The 22,207-nt window shown below is 41.9% G+C and overlaps 1 protein-coding gene across 1 annotated transcript; it reads left to right on the top strand.

The window, feature by feature from the left end:
- Positions 1 to 1,437: 1,437 nt before the first annotated feature.
- On the top strand, positions 1,438 to 21,962 carry MCEE (methylmalonyl-CoA epimerase). Its single transcript, XM_090028141.1, has 3 exons — positions 1,438 to 2,281; positions 12,253 to 12,593; positions 20,145 to 21,962. The coding sequence occupies exons 1-3, from the start codon at positions 2,242 to 2,244 to the stop codon at positions 20,295 to 20,297; spliced, it is 534 nt and encodes a 177-aa protein (XP_089884267.1). The 5' UTR covers positions 1,438 to 2,241; the 3' UTR covers positions 20,298 to 21,962.
- Positions 21,963 to 22,207: the final 245 nt, after the last annotated feature.

Consider the following 22,207-nt stretch of genomic DNA (forward strand, 5'->3'; position numbering starts at 1 on the left):
TTTTTGGACTCCCATTTTCAGCAGACATTGTGAGAACCAAATGTCTGATGGTATCCTGCTTCACCAGCCTGAAGATTCATCCATGCACATACTTACACAACTGCAGTATTGACAATGATTAATGTTTCTCCTTCAGTTCTAGTATTTTGTAACAAAACATGATGGCTTCCTGGTCAGATTAGTTCCACCAGTCAAACTCTGCTTTGAGACTATGTAAACAGCCTTGATGTAGGAGCTTCAGCAGGGGATTGAGTCCATCTTCTCTGTAGGTTGCAAGCTTCTCTGCAGCTGTTACACTCTTAAGATTCAGTAATATCTGTTATATGCTTGTTATATGCGAACTTCTGTCTGCAGAGGTTAATACATGCTGAGGTTACATACATCATTATGTAAATATGGTACTGGCCTGGCCCCTGACCTGCCTCAGCCTTCCTATAAACCCTCCAGTGCATACTGCCTACGGGGCATAAGGAAGAAGGAAACGGCTACAGCCTTGTTGCCTGCTGTGCCAGTGGAGCAAAGCTTTACAGTGCACAAACCATTCACACTACCTGCAAGGCTCCTCCACCCATACTTTCAACTTCACTCAGAGCTTTCCACATTCTCCTATAGGAAGAGAAGCATAAATATTTATACCATTGTTTCTAACACAGCAGTTAGCTAATTATTGGGTATTGCAGTTTATTTCAATAAGAAGGAGAAATGTCTTGATACAATCCTGTTTATATACAAGGAATGAACAAAGTCCAATTTTCTGGTACAGAGTAGGAATCACCAGCTCCATACCTAGACTCCTGGCAGCCCCAGAGAAACTTTTAGTATTGGGACCTCCTTCACCAGAGATAATGATAATAATAAGCAGACAACATAAAAAATATATATCATTTTCATGTCTCCTTTCTGTCTGGGCCCTGGGTGGCTGCCTGGTTTGCCCATGCCTGTGTTCGCCCCTGGGAATGACAAGATAGCTTTACTTATAGCTCCAAGTCTCTTTCATCCAATTTTGTACCTAAAAATCTTTCCCCTTTTTTCTTCAGAGTCATACTACACAGGCTTTTGTGGCTGTATATGAGTTTTTTTAACACCTCCTAAATGCCAGTACTATTCCTTCCAAAGAACTCCAGCACCCTGCCCTGATCCATAGCTCCCAGTGATCTGTCAGTTGTGTGTGTAAATATCCTTTAAAAAAATTCAGGGTCCAAAACCTTCATTTTCTGCATCAGTTTCCATGCCCAACCTTGTGAACTCTTACACATGTATAGAGCTTTATGTGTATGAAGAGCTAGGGGGTTACCCATGAGTAAAAAATAACGTGTTAACTTTTTGTTCATGGGTAACCCCCCAAATTACTCTAAGACAGAGACTCAAGAATCTCAGTATTGCAAAACTGGAAAGAGAAATCCCAAGGGTTAGTAATACAGTGGGTTTCTCTGTACAAGCCAGGAGAAAAGCACCAAGTAAACAAGACCCAGTGGCCTGTAAACGAGCACTTTAGGATTCTTTTAACAACATGAAGCATTATCAGTCAAGAAACAGGACATTGCCTCTCATCTAGCAAGTTTTCCAGTACTGGTGCAGGAGTGGGCCTCTGCTAGAGGACAGGATTTTCATTGCCTTTCTGACCCAGTGATTCTCAAAGCCGGTGCCCTGAAACCCTGGGCTATCCTGGGGGTCATGGGATGCCATGTGATGTTAGCACAGTTATGCGTGCAAGCGATGAACCTGGAGATTTCAAACAGGAATCGAGAGCAGCCAAGCCCTTCTGACCTGCTCAGGTTTGCCTCCATCCCTGCAGGCGGCCTTGAGTCTATAGAGGGTGCCTCACATCAAAAAAGGTTGAGCATGGCTGCTCTCCAGGACGGTGTGGGGGTCTGTCCTTGAGCGAGCTCCGGTGGGGGCTTTGCACAACCTGGTGGCTCAGGTCCCTCGGGTTGCTTAGCCGGACGTGAGGGATGATGTAAACAGGGTTCAAATTACCGGGGAGCTGGGGGGGGGGTGCTGAGCCTCCCATAAGAGACAAAATCCCCCCTATAAGATTTGCTAACCACAACTGGGCAGGATTTTTTTTGCAGACCCCTCCCCAAAGTCAGTGTCCTTCCATCCATCCTTGACGGCAGAGACCTGACCAGGGAGGGCTGTTGTTCCCCTGCCAGGTTTCTTCCCAGAACAACTCCGCAGAGCTGCGCCCTGTCCGCGGCAGAGGCTGTAGATAAAGTTGGCTTTGAATGACCCGCGGCCAAGATGGCGGCGCCCACAGGCAGAGCGGTAGCTGGCGCAGCGCGTGAGTGGGTCTCGCTGCAGCGCGGGGCCGGGGCCGGGGGCGGACGCAAGGACGGACGGACGGACGCGGGGCCCCGCTGCGCCTCGCCCAGGACGGCTCCTCTCCGCGGCCGGGTCCGGGTTAGCGACTGCACTGGGGGGAGGGCGCTGCTGCCACAGGCACGTCCTTGGCCTTGGTGGTGTCTGCTGGCTGCAGCGGCGGGCGGGGGTCGGCGGAGACTTGCGAAGCTGGTGGTGCGAGCCCGGCGGGGCGAGCTTCCCCGTGCACGCCTGCCCGGCCCCGCCGCCATCGGGGCAGGTTTCCTGCGCGCGGCCTGGGGAGGGAAATCGCTTCTCCGCCGCCAGACGCCTGTGGCTGGCTTTGCCGCCTTCATTTGTACCAGCCTTGTGCAGCTTAAGTCCTGTTCCTGTTCTTCCTCCTGCCCAAACCTGCTGCAGTGTGATTGGTGGTCTCTCCTGGGAGCCAGCCGTCTGAATCAGTGTCAAAACCGTGTTATTTTGCTTGTTTAACCGAAGACTTGATCTGGAGCAGGGGCTGTTGAATGCCGGGCATAGCCCTGCCTGGTGGGGGGTGTTGATAAGGGAGCTGAGGCTCGGTGCCTGGGTCTCCTCTAGAGCCGGGTCTCATCTATGCCCCTGAGTATATAAGGGGTGCACCAGGCTGTGGGAGAACAGTTGTTCACCAGGGCTCCCCAAGGTCTAACAGCCACAAACTTATGGTGGTGTAAGAAGTGACTCTGGATTCATTAAAAAAATATTTGGATGATTTTCTCGCTGGGATCGTTTGACCCCAGCAGACTTCTGCCTATGGCAGGGGCTGGACTGGATGATCCCACGAGGTCCCTTCTAGCCCCTAATGTCTATGAAATCTATGTCAAGGGCAGGATTCTGGGCTGCAGCAAAAAGGTGCTTAACCCATGGGAGAGGTGCCACCTTGCTGATCCCAGAGAGAACCTGGAGTCCTCGAGGCGATTCTAGAGTACATTAGAGAAGCCTGAAGGCCAGTATAAAGTGTGCTGGGTACTACTGTCCCTAATGGTTATTGGTCCTTTAAGATTGCTGGGCTTTAGAAATAACAGGCCATGATCCATTTGTGCTTGTGCTAGTGTGTGGAAGGCGTGTTGGATATTTTGTTATGCCTTAATGCCACACGAGGGACCCTCTGTTAGCTAGAATGTGGCTTCGCTCAGACACACAAACGAATTGAGTGCAACTGATTAACTGGTGTCAGGGTATGTAACTTGATTTGCATGGCATAGATTTGATCATGTACTTTGATGTTGACCAGTAAAATAATAACTGAATTCAAAAGGTAGTCTAAATACGTGCAGGAGTGAACCATTAAACATTTCAAAAGGTACTGAAAGGTTGAAGCAAGTGACATGACATACATTATAAAATCTTTGTGAAATGTAGGTGAAAGCAATTTTCTCTAAATGGTAATATTTCAGAAAGGTCAGCAGAAATTTGGATATTTTTGGCTATCTCTAAAATATAGAATAAAATAGGTCTTCAGGGCTCCCTATTGAGTGCAATGCTGACTATATTGCTGATTTAAAAAAAAAAACCATTTACCAGAGGTTTAAAAACTATGTATACTGCATTATGAGATTGGAAGGAAGGCACTTTTGTGGTTTGACAGTTAATTAAAAGATAGGAAGCAAAGGGTAGGGCTAAACTGGGTGGGTAAAATACTGCCCATGAGCTGGATCTGGCCCATTGATTTTTGTCCAGCCTACAGCAGGTCCCTTCGCCCTGCCCAGTCCAGCCCCTGGCTCATGTAGGGCACAGCCCAGGCTGTGGCTCATATAGCTGGTCCCACTACCTCTAGGCATTCAGCAGTGCTGGGTGGTGCAGTGGCTGGGCTCACCTCCTGGCAGCAGCCGCTTCATCTGGCTGCTGCCCATGCACCCTGGCCTGTTCATCCCATACCCACTGCTGGCTGGGCAGATGGGATGGGGCCGCAATCAGGCAGGGAGTAGCATCTGGGAGTGGGAGAGTTGCAAAGGGTGCCAGTTCTGTGGACAGGGACATACAGCGAGTGGATCATGGCCCTGGCCTGCACTGTCACTGCCTCAGGGTCCCTGCCCTGCCCACCCATCCTGCTCCCAGATGCAGCTCCCCATCACCTGTGCCCACCTCTCATCCTCCTGGCTGTGTGCCCTGCCCATGCAGGTACCAGGCAGTCTCCATGGAGTCGGTGAAAGTGTGGGGCCAGGGCCCAGGGCAGTGCTGCAGTCTGCTCCCTGCATACCCCTGCCTGCAGAACCAGTGCCTGTAACAGGGGCTTGCAGGGAGTGGATTGACTCTGCCCCAGCCCTGTGGTGTCATGGCCCTGCCATCCCAGTTCTGGGCCGGCCCTACCCACCATCCTGCTCTCAGATGCCACTCCCCAGTGCACCTGTGCCTCCATCTCAGTCTCCCAGCTCACCACTAAGCAGAACCACTCTGAGGAGTTTTGCCAAGCTGTTGTAGGGAGAGGGTGCAGCGCTGCTAACCTAGCCTGCAGTAGTTCACCCAAACTCCCTAAGTTTCCCTCTGGCCCAAATAATTGCCCACTTCTAGGTTAAATGCTCACTTTTCAGGATGGAAGGGGGTCAAATGTGGGGTCCCACAGGGATCTTTGTTGAGCCCTGTTTTGTTCAGTAGTGACCTGGAAGTGGGGATGCACAGTAACATCAAGTTTGCAGATGACAATGAATTATTCTGGGTAGTCCAGTTCCAACCTCACTGAGAGGAGCTGCAGAAAGGTCTCACTAAGCTAAGTGAGTGAGTTTAAAAAAAAAAGGCAGGTGAACTTCAGTGTCAACAAGTGCCAGGTAATATACCTGGGGAAAAATAACCCCAGGTATACATAATGCTGGGTTTTGAATTAGCTATTACAACTTGGGAAAGAAACCTTGAAGTTATTGTAGACTGTTCCCTTAAAACATCAGCTTGGTGTGTGTGTTGACCAAAAGAGTCTATCAAATGTTGGGCATTATTAAGGAAGAAATTGAAAACAAAATGGAGAGCATCATCATGCCACTATACGAATACATGGTGCACACACATTTTGAGCCTCATACTGCTTTCTGGTCCCCACATCTTTAAAAGGATGTAATAGAACTAGAAAGGTACAGAGAAAGATAATTAAAATGATCAGGGGCCAGGAGCAATTGCCATACCAGGAGAGGCCAAAAAAGGCTAGGACACTTCAGTTTGGAAAGGAGAAAGCTATAAGGGTGAGTGGGGGGGAAACAATAGATGTAAAAAATCATGAAGGTCATGGACCAAATGCACAGGGAACTTAATTTGTTCTTTATGTCTCAGACTGCTAGCACTAGGGGACACCCTCTGAAATTAGTAGGTGACAGATTTACAGCTCAGGAGAGACTACTTGTTTATGCAACATAGTTAATTTGTGGAATTCATTGCCACAGGAGGTGGTGGAGGCAGATAGTTTAACCAAGTTTTAGAGAGGGATTATATAAATTTATGGATGATGGATCTGTTGAGCTGAATGATTGGAAATGTTTCCTCTGGCATCTTTAAATCAATAATGATGGATGCCAGGAGGATATTGAATAGATCACTCTGGATGTATCCAGTTCAGTGCTCTCTTTAGCATCCACCCCTGCCATTGTTGGAGATGTGCCATCCTGGATCAGAGAAATGGTCCTTCTTATGTTCTTATTGGAAGAAGAAATGCATACAAGAACTTAGCTATGCATGTTCAGTATTGGTAAATCTAGCAACCAGGAAAGATGCTTCAGTCAAAATAGCCATTATCTCTCTAAACAACAAGCAGTGAGCCCGTTGTCCATCTTAAGTGGGGAAAAAATTGAGCAGAACTCTGTTTGACTCACTGGAGAAACATTTGTGTAAGCAAAGAACCTATCCCAGAATAAAAAATGCAAACTTTAGAATATTTATTTATTTTTGTGCAATGCACAGAGTTTTGGTATCTTTTTCTTGAAACCTGGAAGTGACAGGACATAGTTCAGCAAATAGGTTTACTAAAAAGTTTTATGATTTTTGCATTGCATGTTCATTTTTTGATTCTTGTTTGTGCTGCTTCCTAATTTGAAAGTGAGGAACTGGAACAGGAAGATGAACAAATATTGGAGTTTTAAACAACTTTCAAGTTCTTGTGTACTTAAAACAACATTGATAAGTATCTCCCTTACCTATCTTAATTTTGACTTGCATTAGTAACTATGGGTTTAAAATTAGAACTGTATGGATATCAAGAAGTGTACCAAGCAAGACTCGTATACCATTTCCATCTTGAATAAATTAAATGCATCAGATTTTTTAGACTGAGGAAAAGTTGAAAAAGTCGCTGAAAAAGCAAAAGCCCTCCATATTGATATGGAAAAAAATATTTCATGTTCTGTTGTCCAGCTTTCTTCAAAGGAGAAGGAAATCTAATAAAATATTTCTAAATGTATACAAGTTTAAAGGATTTTAAAATTATTTTCCCTGCACTGGAATAGTGGGAACAGTCTTTCTTTCTCAGTGTTAATCTCAGTGTTAAACCAGTTAAAGTCTTGCTAAATTCTGGCCACAAAAACTGAGCAATTTTTCAAATGGTACACAAATCTATGCTTCTCAGACACAGCTGCATGTATTTAATTGGTAAGTAAAACTCATCATCTTTTTTGTCTACAGCATAGCCGTTTTGAGGCACCATTTCATCTTCAGAATTGCTACTTAAGAACTATTAAAATAATGACACACAGAATATAGAACACTGGAGTTTCCATACATCCAATGCAACAGCAAAAGAATAATTAGAAGCGAGAGAGAATTGTCTGGAAGAGATTCTGGATGAAATCCTGGTTCTGTTGTACTTAATTGAAAGACTTCCATACGCTTTGGAGATCTGGGGTTTCACACTCTGCTTTTATGCTTTATTTATATAGATTGGAGGAGACGGCCAAGTGCCAGTTATCACTGTTTGCTCTGTGTGAAGGTCTAGTAAGTAATTGATGTTTCAGAGTGGTTAGCCACAGAGCTGCACAAGTAGATGGAAATAAGTATTCATATTCTAGTCTATTTTGCCACTCCAAAGGCTTCTGAGCAGACTTTATTTTCTGTATTACATTTATTCTCTTGAATTATATGCATTATCCCTATCAGATATTTGGCTCATATACAGGCCCCTCCCCCAATTTATCAACTGTAGCTCCACTAGTCATAAAATTTTCTTTAAGCTAGTAGCTTTTTGCTTGGCTTTGCGCCCATAAGTCTGTATTCAGTGAACTAAACCTCTAAGCGTCTTGTATGTGGAATGAACCCAGGTCTTGTAGGAAAGAATGAAGACTTGCTTAAGTTTTAAACTGCAGCTACTATTAACCTTCTATTTGTTACAGGAGAGAGTGAGCCTGAAGAATACATAAGCCAAGCTATTATTCCTGTAGTACAAAGTCGAAGTCTCAGCGTGTCCTTGGCACAGTCTCATAGCAATATGGCACAGTTGGAGATGTGAATACTTTGAGAATGCATTAAATGCTTCTAGTACATTCTTGTACACCTTCTAGAGGTGCCTTAAACATCTACAAACCCCCATCTCTGTCAGCATTTAGGAAAAAAAATTCTAGAATCTGCTGTCAAATCTAATTTTCTGGTTTTGGTTGTATTTAATCAATTCAGCCATATTTCTGTACCCCTCTCCTTTTTTTTTTTTTCTCTTTAAATGCTATCTATGAGTAACATGAATACATTCATTCCCTACCATCAGCCTCACATATTATATTTATATTTCATTATTAGGGGCAGAAAATGACTTTCTTTTTTTTTTAATTGAGAAATGGTTTTTTGAATAACCAGATTTTGTTGTTTTTTGCTCAAGAACTGGGACCAGAGGACTCCATTAATTCTTTTAGGGACCTCCCCATGTACATATAATGTTATCCAAAAATCATGTAAATTTCATGGTAGTAAGAATCAAAATGCCTAAGAGTTTTAACTGGGAAGATTTTGAAAAAGTTAGGTCCTATTTTTGATGGTCTCTCACTTAGATTATCAGTAGTACTGCTGTTTTGACTTCTGGTTTGAAAGGGAGTAAGTCAAATAAATCTAAGCTCAAAGCATTATTCACTTTATCATTCAAATTTGTTCTTTGAAGAGGCGATTAAAGATTCTAATTTTTCCTGTATTTTTCATTTGATTTTTTTCAATCATAAACTATTTATACAATATTTTAATGTACTCTAAAACACAATTTTCATCTTTTTCTACCTGTGTTCTGACCTAGATATTATAATTTTCTTTACTGTTTTGTTTTATTTTAAGCTAGCGTTTCTTAGTCTTTAATATTTTGCTATAGGAATATAAACAAACCCTGAATATTCCAGTCTATAGCTTATCTTTTTGAACATGTAAGGCAGCCCTAAATGTTCATATGGCCAGACTGTACATTTGTGTATAGTTGTATTCATGATAGGGCTAGTGGCTTGTTTCCAGCAACCATCTGCAAAGTCATGGTGTTAAAGCAAGATCAGTGTTGGTCAGTCTTCCAAGATTCTTCGGTCTTGTGTTAAGAAGTATGTGTTTTGCAATTTCACCTGCTTAAAACTCTCTAAGCAGTGATTTAAACCTGTGTCCCAGTGCCTATCAGTTAAGTCTGGCAGGAGTACTGTTACAAATTTAGGCATTCTTAGGAAGATAAGTGGAAATGAGAGGTCAGTATTTGGAAGAATGAAAACAAGACATTTGCTGTAGGTGACTTGATGGTTGGTTTTCTCCACTATTAAGGCTTGACCCAGCACCCACAGCAGTCAAAGGCAAAGGTTCTATTTACTTCTACCAGGAGTGTGAAACATGTAGGTCAGATCTGGCTCAGAGTCCTGTTATCTAGCCCTGGTGCTGCCTCTGTGTCTGAACTGACCTAGACTGACTCTGTGGGCAGGGCCTGGGACATGTGCCACATGTGGTGCCTGTTTCAGCCGCTCTGGGAATCTAGTGCATGTGTTGCCTATCCCAGTGCTCTGGAATGTGCAGTGTCTGCTCCAGCCAGTCCAGGACCTGTGCTGCACATAGTGAGCATAGGTATCATGTACAGTGTAAGGCCCAGATCTGATGGAGCAGGCACAGCGTATGGCATGGATCTGGGATATGCAGAGCCCTCATGCTGGAGCAGGTACTGCATGCAGTGTGACATTTGCCCTGGCACTCTAGGATGCACATCGCACATGGCCTGGATCCTAGAGCAGTCAGAGCTGGTGCTGCAGGGATTGGACCTGATGGGCGGGGGGGGTCCGGGCCCATTGGCCCAGTCTAACCATGGACTGGCCCCATGTCACCCATCCAGCCCACGGAGCCAGACAAGTTTTGACGCTTCTGTTTTATAGCATAAGATCAAGACCTAGGGCAGTACTGAATCCCTTTTCTGCAGTACTGTTCCCTTACCTCATTTTGTAGATGTGGTGAGAGCAGCATGGCTGTGCAATTCGTGGAACTTCTCTTCCTTTTCCTTGCCCCCAATTTTTAAATCTGAAGACATCACAATCTAGGATCCATTATGGCAAACCACTATTCATAACTATGACATATTTCCTTTAAGCTGCTTATGTAGCCAAGGTTGTAACTGAGCAGTTACCAAAGTACTCAGTGAAATTGCTTCATAGTGAACCATCTACAGGCAAAGTCAAAATGTCCAGGTATTGGATTGAGGGTGGGGAGTGTAAAAGAAAATTGTAGCATTCTTTTTTCTGGGGACAAATACATGCTGAGATGAGTCCACAGCAAGTTATAGTTCAACAGTGCCTTCAATGAGTAATGCAGAAAGAAAGCTCAAGTATTATAACTGTGCAGATATTATTTCTTGTGTCAGTGACATTTTCCATAATTAAGTTTTCCTAGAACATTTTATTCATTTTCATCAACCACTTCTGTCATAAGATCATCCAGTGTTTAGTGATCTTTTGCTTATGTTTTGTGCTTAATTCCACAATGTTTCTTTTATATACTGGGAGAAATATAGCTGTTTGCATAGATAGAAATGTTTTTGAGGCAGCATGCAGGTTTCCCTGGCTTTATACAGTACACGTGTTCCTGGAAAATGGTGCATAACTCAAATTCACATAAAGGGAACTCACTTTACAATGTAACAAATAGAGATATGTTTCAAGACCTTTACTGGACTGACCCACAGACCCATTTCTACAAGATAATTTTGGTACTTGCCAACAGCAGACAGTACATACAAGCACAGGGTGGTGGTGAAGTGGGGATGGCAACTACAGAAACACGTGTCGCAGACAACCATTGAGGAGTACACACCTACACAGGAGACTATATTTTGGTGAATGTCACTTCCACAATATGCACCTCATAAAGCAGCTGACTGGGCTTCCACCACACCAATTACATAAGAGTGAATTTACCTTGCATATAACAAGTTTTTGGTATAAAAGTTATCGCATAAGAGTGAATTTGCACATACAGAACCCGCATAAAGTGAGGGAAACCTGTACTCTTAAAATGCAAATGCCAGACCTTGTATTCTGAAAAGAAATAACATTGTTATGTTCTTTCTAGCTTCAAAACATTTCACAGACATTAACTTCTGATTTTGAAACAGACTCATGAAATTAATTATTACTCCATATATGGATGTGGAAACTGACAGAAGCAGGAGGACTTCCCAATATTTAAGAGGGAATGAATGGGGAGAAGGAATGACACTTGAGAGTTCTTGGCTCCCCTTCTTGTGTTTGAGCTACTAGATGATGTTGGGCCTTCACTTAGCCCCTGACAAGTTACATTTAAGACATGATTTAACAGGTTAATTACACCCTAAATACTAACCTTTGCGCATGTGCAAGTCAATTTAAGGTGTGATAATACAGTAAACAAGTCACGAAGTTATTTGACACATAACATGGACTAACTTTGGCTCATTTGTATCATACCTTAAATGTAATGTGTGGCCACCTGTGTGCTAAACCAGCTGGGTGGCACACTTTGTTTAACAGTTCCTGGTGCATGGGGAGCCTGGCATCAGTCTGTGACAGCCTGATCCTGAAGTCACTGTTTGCTGCGACCTGTCCAACTGGGCAGCACATGTGGTTATATAACTCCCAGTGCACAGGGGCACACCTAGATGCCAGGTTCCCCATGTACCAGGAGCTATAAAAGCCACGTCTGGCACTCAGCTGAGCAGCGCATGGGTTTTTCTCATCCCCAGTGCATGGGAAGCCTGGGATGGGCTTCAGCAGCATGATCCTGAGTTCCTTGTGCCCGCCACCGAGCTGGGGTTTTGACACAAGCAAGTAAGGCACAACTGGGATCTGATCATTGATCCTGAAATTGTGTTCTGCTGTGCACATGTGGCATGGCAAGAGGCCCAATTGTTGGCACTGCTGATTAGATCCCATCACGTCATCAAGTGAGCATCTTTCAGGGGTTAACTATCTCCTTATGCTAGGAGAGGGAGTGAGTAGTTACTTCCTACTGGGACTTAAATTTTAAGAATAGATACATTAGTTCTTCATAATGTTCAGGAGTTTTATAGCCACACTCAAGTTTCTGTCTGTCTTAATGGTAAGATTCTGAATGAAATGGAAACAGTGTATAGACCAGTAGCGCATTGCTGTCCTTTACACTATAAACTTGTACATATAATTGGGAAAATCTCATTTTGATACCAGGCTCAACTGAAGCTTAAAATGAACTTTCTTTTTTTCTATTAGCCGTATTTGAAAGGGACAGAGCTGCACATTCATGCTGTAAATTCTTCAGTTACTACCTCTGGATTAATTTAATAGTTTCTGAAAGAATAATAGCTGTTGCACTGATAGCAGGGAGCCATTTCTTTCCTAGTGTTATCTTGCTACCTTTATCTTTAGCATACTGGTGAAATGAGTATACTAAGTGTAATGACATAGGGTTTATGTAGGCTTCATTAAAGGGGGAAAAGACAGCCATTGATTTTATGTAATTTTGTTCTTAAAAGGATTATAGCAATACTATTCAATTTTACAGGTCTTCTTGCCAGGTTGCAAGCTACTTCTTTCTCAATCAGAACTTCATCAGCAACAATTTCCTCAGCTGAAAAAGTTCCACGTTCTTTGTGGAAACTTGGCCGTCTCAATCATGTAGCAATTGCAGTCCCTGATTTAGAAAAGGCCCGATCTTTGTACAAAGATGTGTTAGGAGCTCAGGTGAGTGAGACGGTTCCTCTTCCTGAACACGGTGTCTACACTGTTTTTGTGGAGCTAGGAAATACGAAGCTGGAACTGCTGCACCCTCTTGGAGAGAGAAGTCCAATTGCGGGCTTTCTGCAGAAAAACAAGGCTGGAGGAATGCATCATGTCTGCATTGAGGTATTCTAGTTGCACATTCTTTTTTTTAAATACCTTGTTAAAAAGCTGCATATTTTTTCATCTGTATGACCCAAATAAAGGAAAAATGTGATACTTGGTTGTTATTTTTGTGGGGATTTCTGTTGAATGAGGCGGGGAAAGTGAATTTGTAGCTTGAAATTTATAGTTCACTTTGACTTTGTCAGGATTCGAGCCTTTTAAGAAAATATACCAAGTTCAAATAATTGATTTCCAGTGTCATGCCTGCAAAATACAAAAGAAATGCATGGAATGTTTTGGGAAAAAGTAACTTTGCAAGTTGTAAGTCCAAGAAATTACAAGCACTGGAAAAATCTATGCATCAGTTCCCATGTCATCTATATTAGACACCATAATTTGAAACTTATGAGATTTTATTAGTGTCCCTTCTTTTTGGTTTTTATTCACAAGTCAAAAGACAGGCCAAAAAAGGATTGTGGTAATTCCGCAGGGCTGACAGTCATACAGACTTTTCTTCTTCCTTTGCAAGTGAGTCTTGATATATGCAGAATAAAATTTCTGATAAAGTGGTGTCTTGTTGTGGTTTTTTTAAACAAATCACAGCTGTGACTATTGAAGAAGAGTATCAAAATGTTAAAGTTGTCAGTATATATTGCATCTATATGCTGTACTTTCTTGCTTACAATATGCACCTTCCCTTTCCCCCTCCCCTGTCAGCTCCCTTGTAGAGTAACCAGAGAAGCTGATTTTTTTACACCAGAGATAAAAGCACCCACCTTTGATTCCTGCCCTACAGTGCAGCAGCTGTGGCACTATTATTCAGGCAGCTGTGGAAGTCAGTTGATTTAACGGTTCACTGTTAAAACCTGTAGAATAAACAACAACCGTTTCTCCTTTTTAATGGTCTTCCTTTAAAAAGGAGATGGTTGTTCCACTACTTAAATTAACCTTTCTTAGGACAACTTCATTGTCTGTCAGCTACTCCTGGCTTCTTCTATTATTTCATAATCCTGGAGACTGTTTAGCTCTCTTCAAAATCAGAAAAGAAAAATCTGAACCACTTGTGGGCCAGTCTTCAGCAGAATCTAGGTTTTGGCTTTACTTACGTAGTAAAGGGAGGGTGAGTGAGCTGAAGACTAGGCTCTGTCACTGCTCTATGCAGCCATAACTCTGCAAAAGTCTTGTTTGTGAAAGGCAGAATGAAGCGAAAAGTGCATATTATATTCTGGGGCATATAATATGCAAGGAAATATGGAGAATGTGTATATATAATGAATTCCTCATGGTTTATAGGTTCTTGTCTTGCAGATACATGCGTGCTTAACCTTGTGCGTGCATGCAGTCCTACTGAACTTTTTAATGGGATTACTGATGAAACTAAAGTTTAAGTTAAGTATTCTGTCAGATTGTGGCTATGAACAATTGTGTAGTCAGCTACATAATTGCACAGAAAAATATAAAAAACTGTATATATGTAGCATAGCCAAGTCTTCCCCTACACTAAGTCCTAATATTGTCACAGTAGATATTGGGTGAAAAGAAACCAGCCTAACCGCCTGTCCCCAGGGCCGAGGTAGCAAGGGACACTTACTGGGAGCCCAGGACAGGAGAGGTGCAGAGACGGAGGGAGAGCCTGCTCAACTCATTAGCCGCCTCTATGTACAGCTGCGGTCAGCAGCTGACAGCGATGTCCAATGCCAGCCGGTGGATTTAAAAATGGCGGCTGCCACTCCGGAGGCAGCAGGTGGCCCGGGGATCAAGCAGCAATTGGGGCCAGTGACAGCGTGGGATCCCTGTGACAGGCAACACTGAGCCGACGTGCCGGAGGCAGCAGTGACCCAGAAGGGAAGCCCGACAACAGGGATGCCGGCGGGTCAACTTAGAAGCGACGGATCGGGTGAGCAACCGAAGATCGGGACGACCCAGAAGGATTCAGAGGACCCCGAAGTAAGTTCTGAGACAGTGGGTGCGGGCTCCGCCGAAGAGGGGCGAAGGACCGAGGACCACCTGGCTGGAGGGAGATCGGGGCAGAATCGCCGCCAAGACCAGCGGACGTCAGTTATAGGAACACGAGCAGGGCAGCTAGAGAGCAATTAAGGGGAATCCCTTCCCCCTCCCGTTCAGGCCGATAGGGATCTGGTGGAGGGTCAGTGAGGTTAGGGTGTCAGTAACTCCAAGTGGGGAGTGTCACACCGGGAGAAGGGCTTGTGGCGTGGATCTATAGAGGGTGCGACTGAGGCACCGGTGCAAGCTACGGTGAAGGGGTCAACATTAGGTCGGAGTATCCCACGGATTGTGGGATCGAGGACGAAATCCGTGTTAGAAGCCTGCAGAAGCAGCACGGAGCAGGCACAGGGAAGTGGAGCCCGTAGGTGGCGTGAGGCCGGGGTGTAGGGGTGGCAGAGCCCCATGTGCAACCAGCGGGCCAAGTCCGGGCCACCGAGGGGCCTGTGAACTAGTCCCGCCCCACTGGGAAAACTACAAATCGTGGCAGGCGAGAGCTGGGTTGGCGACGCGGGAGAACGAACACCCACGGTAACAAACAGGTCCAGACAGGGAGTAGCCACCAACCAGGAGGGCAGAGCTCTCATGAGCGACACAAGAAGGCCCGTTGGGGACACCGCCCTATAAAAGACTGGTATCTCAAATCTACTAACTTTCCATTCAAAACTTTTAACAGACAATTTTATAAGTGTATATTAACTTTTTTTCCCATAAGGTTAGACTGAATCTGAGTAACTGGTAGTTGGTCTTAACTCTTTTTTTTTCATCTAAGACTTATATTTGACTTCCTGCAGAGAATTGATTGCATTAACACCTACTATTGTACCTGAAACCCAGAGAGAGTTCCCTGATTTTTGAGCCTTCTGTTGTGGTAAACTGATATTTCACCTGTTAATAAGGACAGAAAATACATTGCCATATAGACTTGCTCATTACATAACATCAAAACTTTCTGCTATATTCTCTGTGGCACAAGAAACAAAATCTTTATGGCAGTGGATTGCTGTCAACAAGGAACATTGAGAAATAAAATTGAGTGCTTGGATGGAAGTGCTCCAGTTCTCTGTTGCTATGGAAATTTGTCATTGAATGACTGTAGAATCAATGTAAGTGAAACTTTTATAACAGAAATCTTTAATTGATTTGGATCTCCTTGCATACATACACGTTGAAAGATTGTTGTAGATTTTTGCTATATATGAAAATATTTCACTTAAGTCAAATGTGTGAGCTTTAGTTGTCCCATATCTTAATGTTCACCTGCTACTCCAGTACTAAGATGGCTTGGCAAAACTGAGGAGGAAATATAACTATGAGCAATACTTGTATAGTCCTTTCATAAAAGGAGGTCACAAAAAATTCTACAGCCAAAAGCAATATTGTGAGGTCTTTCTGCTTTATAAAGCAGTGCCGTGAATAAAAATGTATTCAATTGAGCTATTCAAGATTAGACAGTCACTCAGTGGTATGGGAAAGCATAAAAGCAATGAGTGGTGACATTGTCACATGCTTTACCCACTACATGTCCTACTTCCAAGTATGAATATTTAGATGTAATATGAATAATATATGTAATGTAATATAATTGCAGATTCTGTTTTCACAATTCATATAAGCATGGTAATCCTGGGCTGTATTTATTTTGCACACAAGCCTTGCTAACACATTAAACTGGATAACTAATTAATTGTATAACTCCATCCTGATGAGAAGATGGAATCAACATGCCTGAGTAGAGAAGGGGAGTGATTTGCTTCTGAATAGCAATCTATGATTATGACAAATGTTAGGTTTAAGCCTGCTGAATTTTAAGAGGAGATAATTTGGCATCATCTTATGCATGACGGGGGAGAGGGGGAAGGCAAAATTAAACAGTACATAAAAAGACATGCTTTCATTAGCTGTTCTTTTTTTCCACTTATTTCATTGACTGTATCTCTTTAATAAGTCTTTTTTTTTTAACCATTCACAAACTGATTGGCCAGTTCCTTTTCACAAAAATGAAGATTTTTTTTCTCATAGAGCTGGTCCTCCTTCTATTTTACAAACAGTAAGGTGGGGGAGGTGAGGAAAAAGGCTCTTAAGCCCCCAATCCCTTACTTATAGATGTGCTTTATCTTTACCACAGACACTTTTCAGGATGGAGGGAGGTCAGAAGTGGGGTTGTACAGGGATCTGTGATGGGCCCTATTTTAGTTAACAATTTCCTCAAGGACCTGGAAGTGGGGGTGCACAGTCGCATCTAGTTTTTAGGCGATACCAAATTATTCTGGGTAGTCAAATCCCAAGCTGACAGAGAGGAGTTGCAGAAAGATCTCACTTAAGCTAAATGAGTGAGTTTTAAAAAAATGGCAGATGAACTTTAGTGTCAGCACATTCAAGGTAATGCACCTAGGGAAAAATAATCTCAAATACATACACAGTGCTGGGTTCTGAACTAGCTATTACACTTAGGAAAGAAACCGTATAATCATTGTACAATATAGATTGTTCCCTAAAAACATCAGCTCAGTGTGTGTTAGCAATCAACCCCCCTCCTAAAAAGGGCTAGGACCCTTCAGTTCGGAAGGGAGAAGGGCTATGATAGATGTTTAAAAATGATGAAGGGTGTAGACCGAGCAAATTGTTCCGAGTCCCAGAATATTAGAACTAGGGGGCATCTATTGAAATTAGTAGGGGACAGATTTATGGGACTTTACAGTGGATTATCAAATGGAGAGGCCGCTATCCTTTTAAAAATGCTGTTTTAGTTATCCAGCAATTTTAATCAAATTAATATATTTCCAGTTTCTATAAAATTGGATATCTATTGCATTTTCTCACATATCTTTTTACCCTCGAAACCAGTTGCTGGATCTACTGTGCATGTCGTATGTGAGAAATACAGAGGCAGAAATTGCTCTTACCCGGCAAAAGTGAAAGTAAAATCTGCCTGCAATTCTCAAGAGTAGAACAATGAGCAGGCTCAGCTCCCTAGTTCCTGCTACTCTGTTGCTTTCCGCAAGGAAAGATCTTTTTTTTTTTTTCCTTCTTTCTCTTTTCCCCTCTCCCCCCACTTCATTCTGCCTTTCAAAAACAAGGTGCATATTTTTATTCCAGGGCATGTTGTAGGCAAGTAAATATGGTACTTGCAATTATTCAAGAAGTTAAAAGGAAGTTGAATTAATTCTCTGTAAATGGTCACTAAGCTGAATTGCTATGCAGAGCTAATAGCAAAATGTGAAATACTATAGTAACTTAGCAAGTAGGGGGTTGAGAAGGTAGGAGGTATGTGATAGGACTTGGAGGGAAAAACCCTTCTAAGTAATAGAAATAGTGACACTTTGGTTACAGGTACAAAGAGAAGGAACACGTAGGCATTTTTAAAATGCCTACATCTACTTGTAGAATATATCTGTATTGAGAAGCAAGGAAAGTTGTTTGGACGAACATTTATTAGCAGTATTGACATATTTTGTATAAAGTCTGATTTGGCAGGAGACCTGTGACTTTTCCTACTGCAGAAGCCACTAAAGAAAGTTGTTAAAAGGCATGTCATGCTGTTAACTCCTAAAATTAAAAACAGTGGGGCTCTCTCTCATTCCATGTTGGAAATTACTAAGTTAGAAAAATATATTAGCAAGCCAATAGAGCAGAGATCTACAAGAACTCAATACCAATTTATATTACATGAAGGAGGTGAGGTTTTTGGCAGCCAAGCTTTTGCTGCATGAACACGAGACTCTCACTGTTCAAAAATGTCACTAAACAACGCCCCCAAATTAAAACAAGACCAATAAGAAAGGTTTTATGGGCTGCAGGAAACCTTGGATTCCCAGCTCTAGGCAAATGCCAGCCAGCAGCCTTGTTCATACTAGAATAGATAATCCACTATGATACCCAGGTCAAAACTAGTGCTGTGTAGTAAGCTGATTTTCCATTTTATGGGAGACTTAAATTTAAAAGAATATTATTTTATACAGTAGCACAAAAACTTAAAACTTTGAAAATAAAAAAATAATTTGGGTTCCGTTGTTCAGTTTCAGTGTAATTATAACTCTTTAAAACTTCTGAAAATGTGGTGATATTAAAGCAATGAATACTTTGAAAAAGTCAGGCTGACCTGAAAAAATAGTCAAGGAAAAAAACCATCATTCTGAATTATGGAAATGATCAACCCCCCATAAGTGTGTCAAAATTGATAGCTTTTGCTAAATGCATCTACTTCTGACAAAAGTTAGCATTTTTTTTTGTATAGCAAAGATAAAATATTTCTGATCACCTGTAGCTATGATATTTTAACACCTGTTATAGAAAGCAGTTTGACCACCTGGTGGAACAGAAGGGGAATCTGTTCTTCACACATGCACACACTTATTTTTCTTTATGTAGATACCCCCACAAATGCTCTAGAGTTCAGTTCCGTTCCGTTTCGTTATTGTCCCCGTGGATGTAGTAATTCATTGCAGCTGAGCCCAGGCAGAGTTGGCCAACTAAATCAGCCAGAAGGCAATCTCTGTAGGGAGCAGAGGCAGCTGTGGTGGTTTCTCTGCTCTGGGAATTAACCTGGAGGGGACTACAGTGCATCACAGCATGCATTACACACAGTACCTTATTTTAGGGAATGCTTTACTGTCACATGTTTAAAAGAAGGAGCTTGGTAACGATGTGGGTATGACTTTGGTGACTTCAGGATTTCTAAAAACTCTATTAAATAGAAGTATGACTTAATTGAAGTCTACTCCTGCAATCATAAGACATGCTCCCCCCCCCAATTTGCAGGTTTACTCAATCCTCTGCATCCTGGCACCTCTCTTCAAAAACAGCAACTCTGTTATTTCTGTCCTTTACTGTGTGTTTGAGTGCTAATTTTATTTTTGCATGCACGCAAGTCTCAGTTTGTCAGTATATCAAAAATAAAGCCATTTTACACAACTTCATGCTAGGTCTGTGTTAATTACTGTTCTTTTTTTTCTTTTGGGTTGCCATGAAATGGTGTGTGTGATGCTGCTGTTATAATTTAAATACATTTGTCCAATAGGAAAAATGGGTCACAGTCTGGTATGTATTGTCAGCCAGTATTCCTGGTAATTCTCCAAGGTGTCTCTTAGGAGACCAATTTATACCAAACCTTACTCTAACTCAAGAGAAGGATGCATCTAAGCCTAGTGGCACTCCCCCACTGGCATTTAATGAGTCTGGAGTCTGTCTTCAATTAGGCAAGCTTTTTTGTTTGTTTTTTGGGGGTTTTTTGTTAATAATACTGCAAAGCAATATGATATGCTTGTTAGTAGTAATGCAAAGGCTGCTTGCTGGTGGTTTAAATTATATATGAATTCTACATGATATAATAACTATAAAATCAATGTATTTGCTGTTCATAGTGTAAATCTTAAAAAAACAATTGTTGAATATAGCAGTCACAAGCCTTTGACTATTTACATTTTTGTAAGATTCAATGTAGCTGTGTAATTCTAAAAAAAAATAAATGTTACACTGAAATGTGCTGCTTTAACACCATTATACCTAAAATAGTCTGAAAAACGTACTCCAATATTCAAATTATGCACACTTTTTTTTTTTCATAAGGTGGATGATATAACAGCAGCAGTGGCAGAACTGAAGAAAAGAAAGATCCGAATATTGAGTGAAGAGCCTAAAATAGGTGCACATGGCAAACCAGTGATTTTTCTTCACCCTAAAGATTTCCATGGAGTACTTGTGGAACTTGAACAAGCATGAGCTGTGTTACTAATAGCTGAAACTATGCATTAATTGCAAACCTCATTAGATGGTGTCAGGAATTGTAATATGCCTTTCAATGATAAGTCACTGTACAGAATCTTTTTTTGTTGATTAGGTATCTCAGCTCTTGACTACTGAAACATAGCATTGGCTATAGGAGGAACCTAAAGCACTGGTAACCCTCATCATTTGGGGCCATAATTTGTTTTTCTGGTACTGATCTTAAAAAATAATATTAAGATTTTGCTCAAATTCCCTTAGACCTGGGCTGACCATATGGACATCTGGGACATACCGGACACTGCCTCCTTTCCCACCCCACCCCCAAGCCTCTGCACTCTCACAGATTGGTAAAGGCAGGGCTGTGTGCTGGGCAGGCAGCAGTGCCTGCCTGACAACCTGCAAGGCACTCTACACCACTCTGACTCCTGATCAGACTGCGCCTTGTACCCCTGCATTTATTGTAATTCCCAACAGTCAGCAGGGAGCAGCCTCAGAAATCTAGGACTGTCCCAGCTAAAATGGGACGTGTGGTTACCCTACTTTAGACTCTGAATCTATATAGCAACTCATGAACTGAGTTGCATATATTAGAGATAATGAATTATTTTCTGTTATGCGTGTAGCATAATCTTACCTCTGTTGCCACAGAAACTGTGGGCTTATAAGTCACCCCACATAAGTTTTCTCTCTCTTTCAGTGAGGACCCACTTCTCAATTACAATATATTTCTTAAGGGAATATCTGAGCTAGGTCAACAAGGGAACACCGCATTTCTTTGCTTTTGCTGCCACAAGAGCTATCTGAGCTTCACATCAATTGGTTTATTCAATAAAAACCTTGCATTATTGTTTGGGTTTCTGAGATTGCTAAGCAACTTTTATCTAGCATAACAATTAGTGCCAAGAAAACATTCTGTATGTGTCAAAATGTTGTTGCTTTACATACTCTATGTATGTGAAAAATCAAGATTCCTTGATTTGTTTGAAATGCATGCTGACTTACAAAAATGAAAACTTCAGTTTTGTCAGCTGATGTGTACAATTAACCTGTGCTGTTTTCTTTTCTTTTTAAGTGACTTCCTATGCCTACAGTAAAAATCCACTAATCAGAAAATATGGGGAATATATGCAATAACTTATATTGCGGGGGGGGGTTGTTTTTCTTCTTGAAGACATTTATGGAAACAGTGCTTATGATTTACAAAAAGGCAGCATATTAAAAGGTCAGTTAATGAAAAACTTGTATGCATTTTTAGATTATAAAAAAATATAAAACAAATATCCTGGGCCCTGATCCTGCAAACAGTTATGCATGTCAACTTTCTATGTTACTCATTTTCCTGAAATCAGCAGGACTGATATGAATATATCTTTGTTGGATTGGAGTTAGTAGATTAAATTCTGCTTCTTTCAATCTCCCAAAGACCCCATTTGATTTTAATGAAGATATCCACTGCCTGTGTAAACAAAGTGAGCAATAGTTAGCCAATCTCTATTTAAATTTTTTGGTATTGCTACCATACTCTGTAGAAGTTGCAGATGTGGTGTTCATCATTTTAAATGTAACAAAATAAAAACTTGATATAAATCCTTTAAAAAAACCAGATTATTTGTTTGTGTTTGTTGTTTGTTCATTTTAAACAGAATAAAACATTTCTGAATTTCATTCTTTCATTGAGTTCTGCATATGCTGCTTGAGCTGTTTCATCCTTCTATGAAGACTTGTTTTTAATCCAGTTTAATCTATGCTGTTCCCAGTAGGGGTGTGCTGATTAAAAAAAAAAAAAATGTTGGGCCAATATTGATGTACAGTAATTGATACCAATCCGATTGCTGATATGCAGCCTAGGCAGCTTGGAAAGAAATGTCCAGTCGGTAAATCTGTTGGGAGGAAGGGGCATGGGA

The sequence above is a fragment of the Crocodylus siamensis genome, chromosome 15 (assembly GCF_052110815.1).
Source record: "Crocodylus siamensis isolate JL-2025a chromosome 15, ASM5211081v1, whole genome shotgun sequence".
Classification (NCBI taxonomy): domain Eukaryota; kingdom Metazoa; phylum Chordata; order Crocodylia; family Crocodylidae; genus Crocodylus; species Crocodylus siamensis.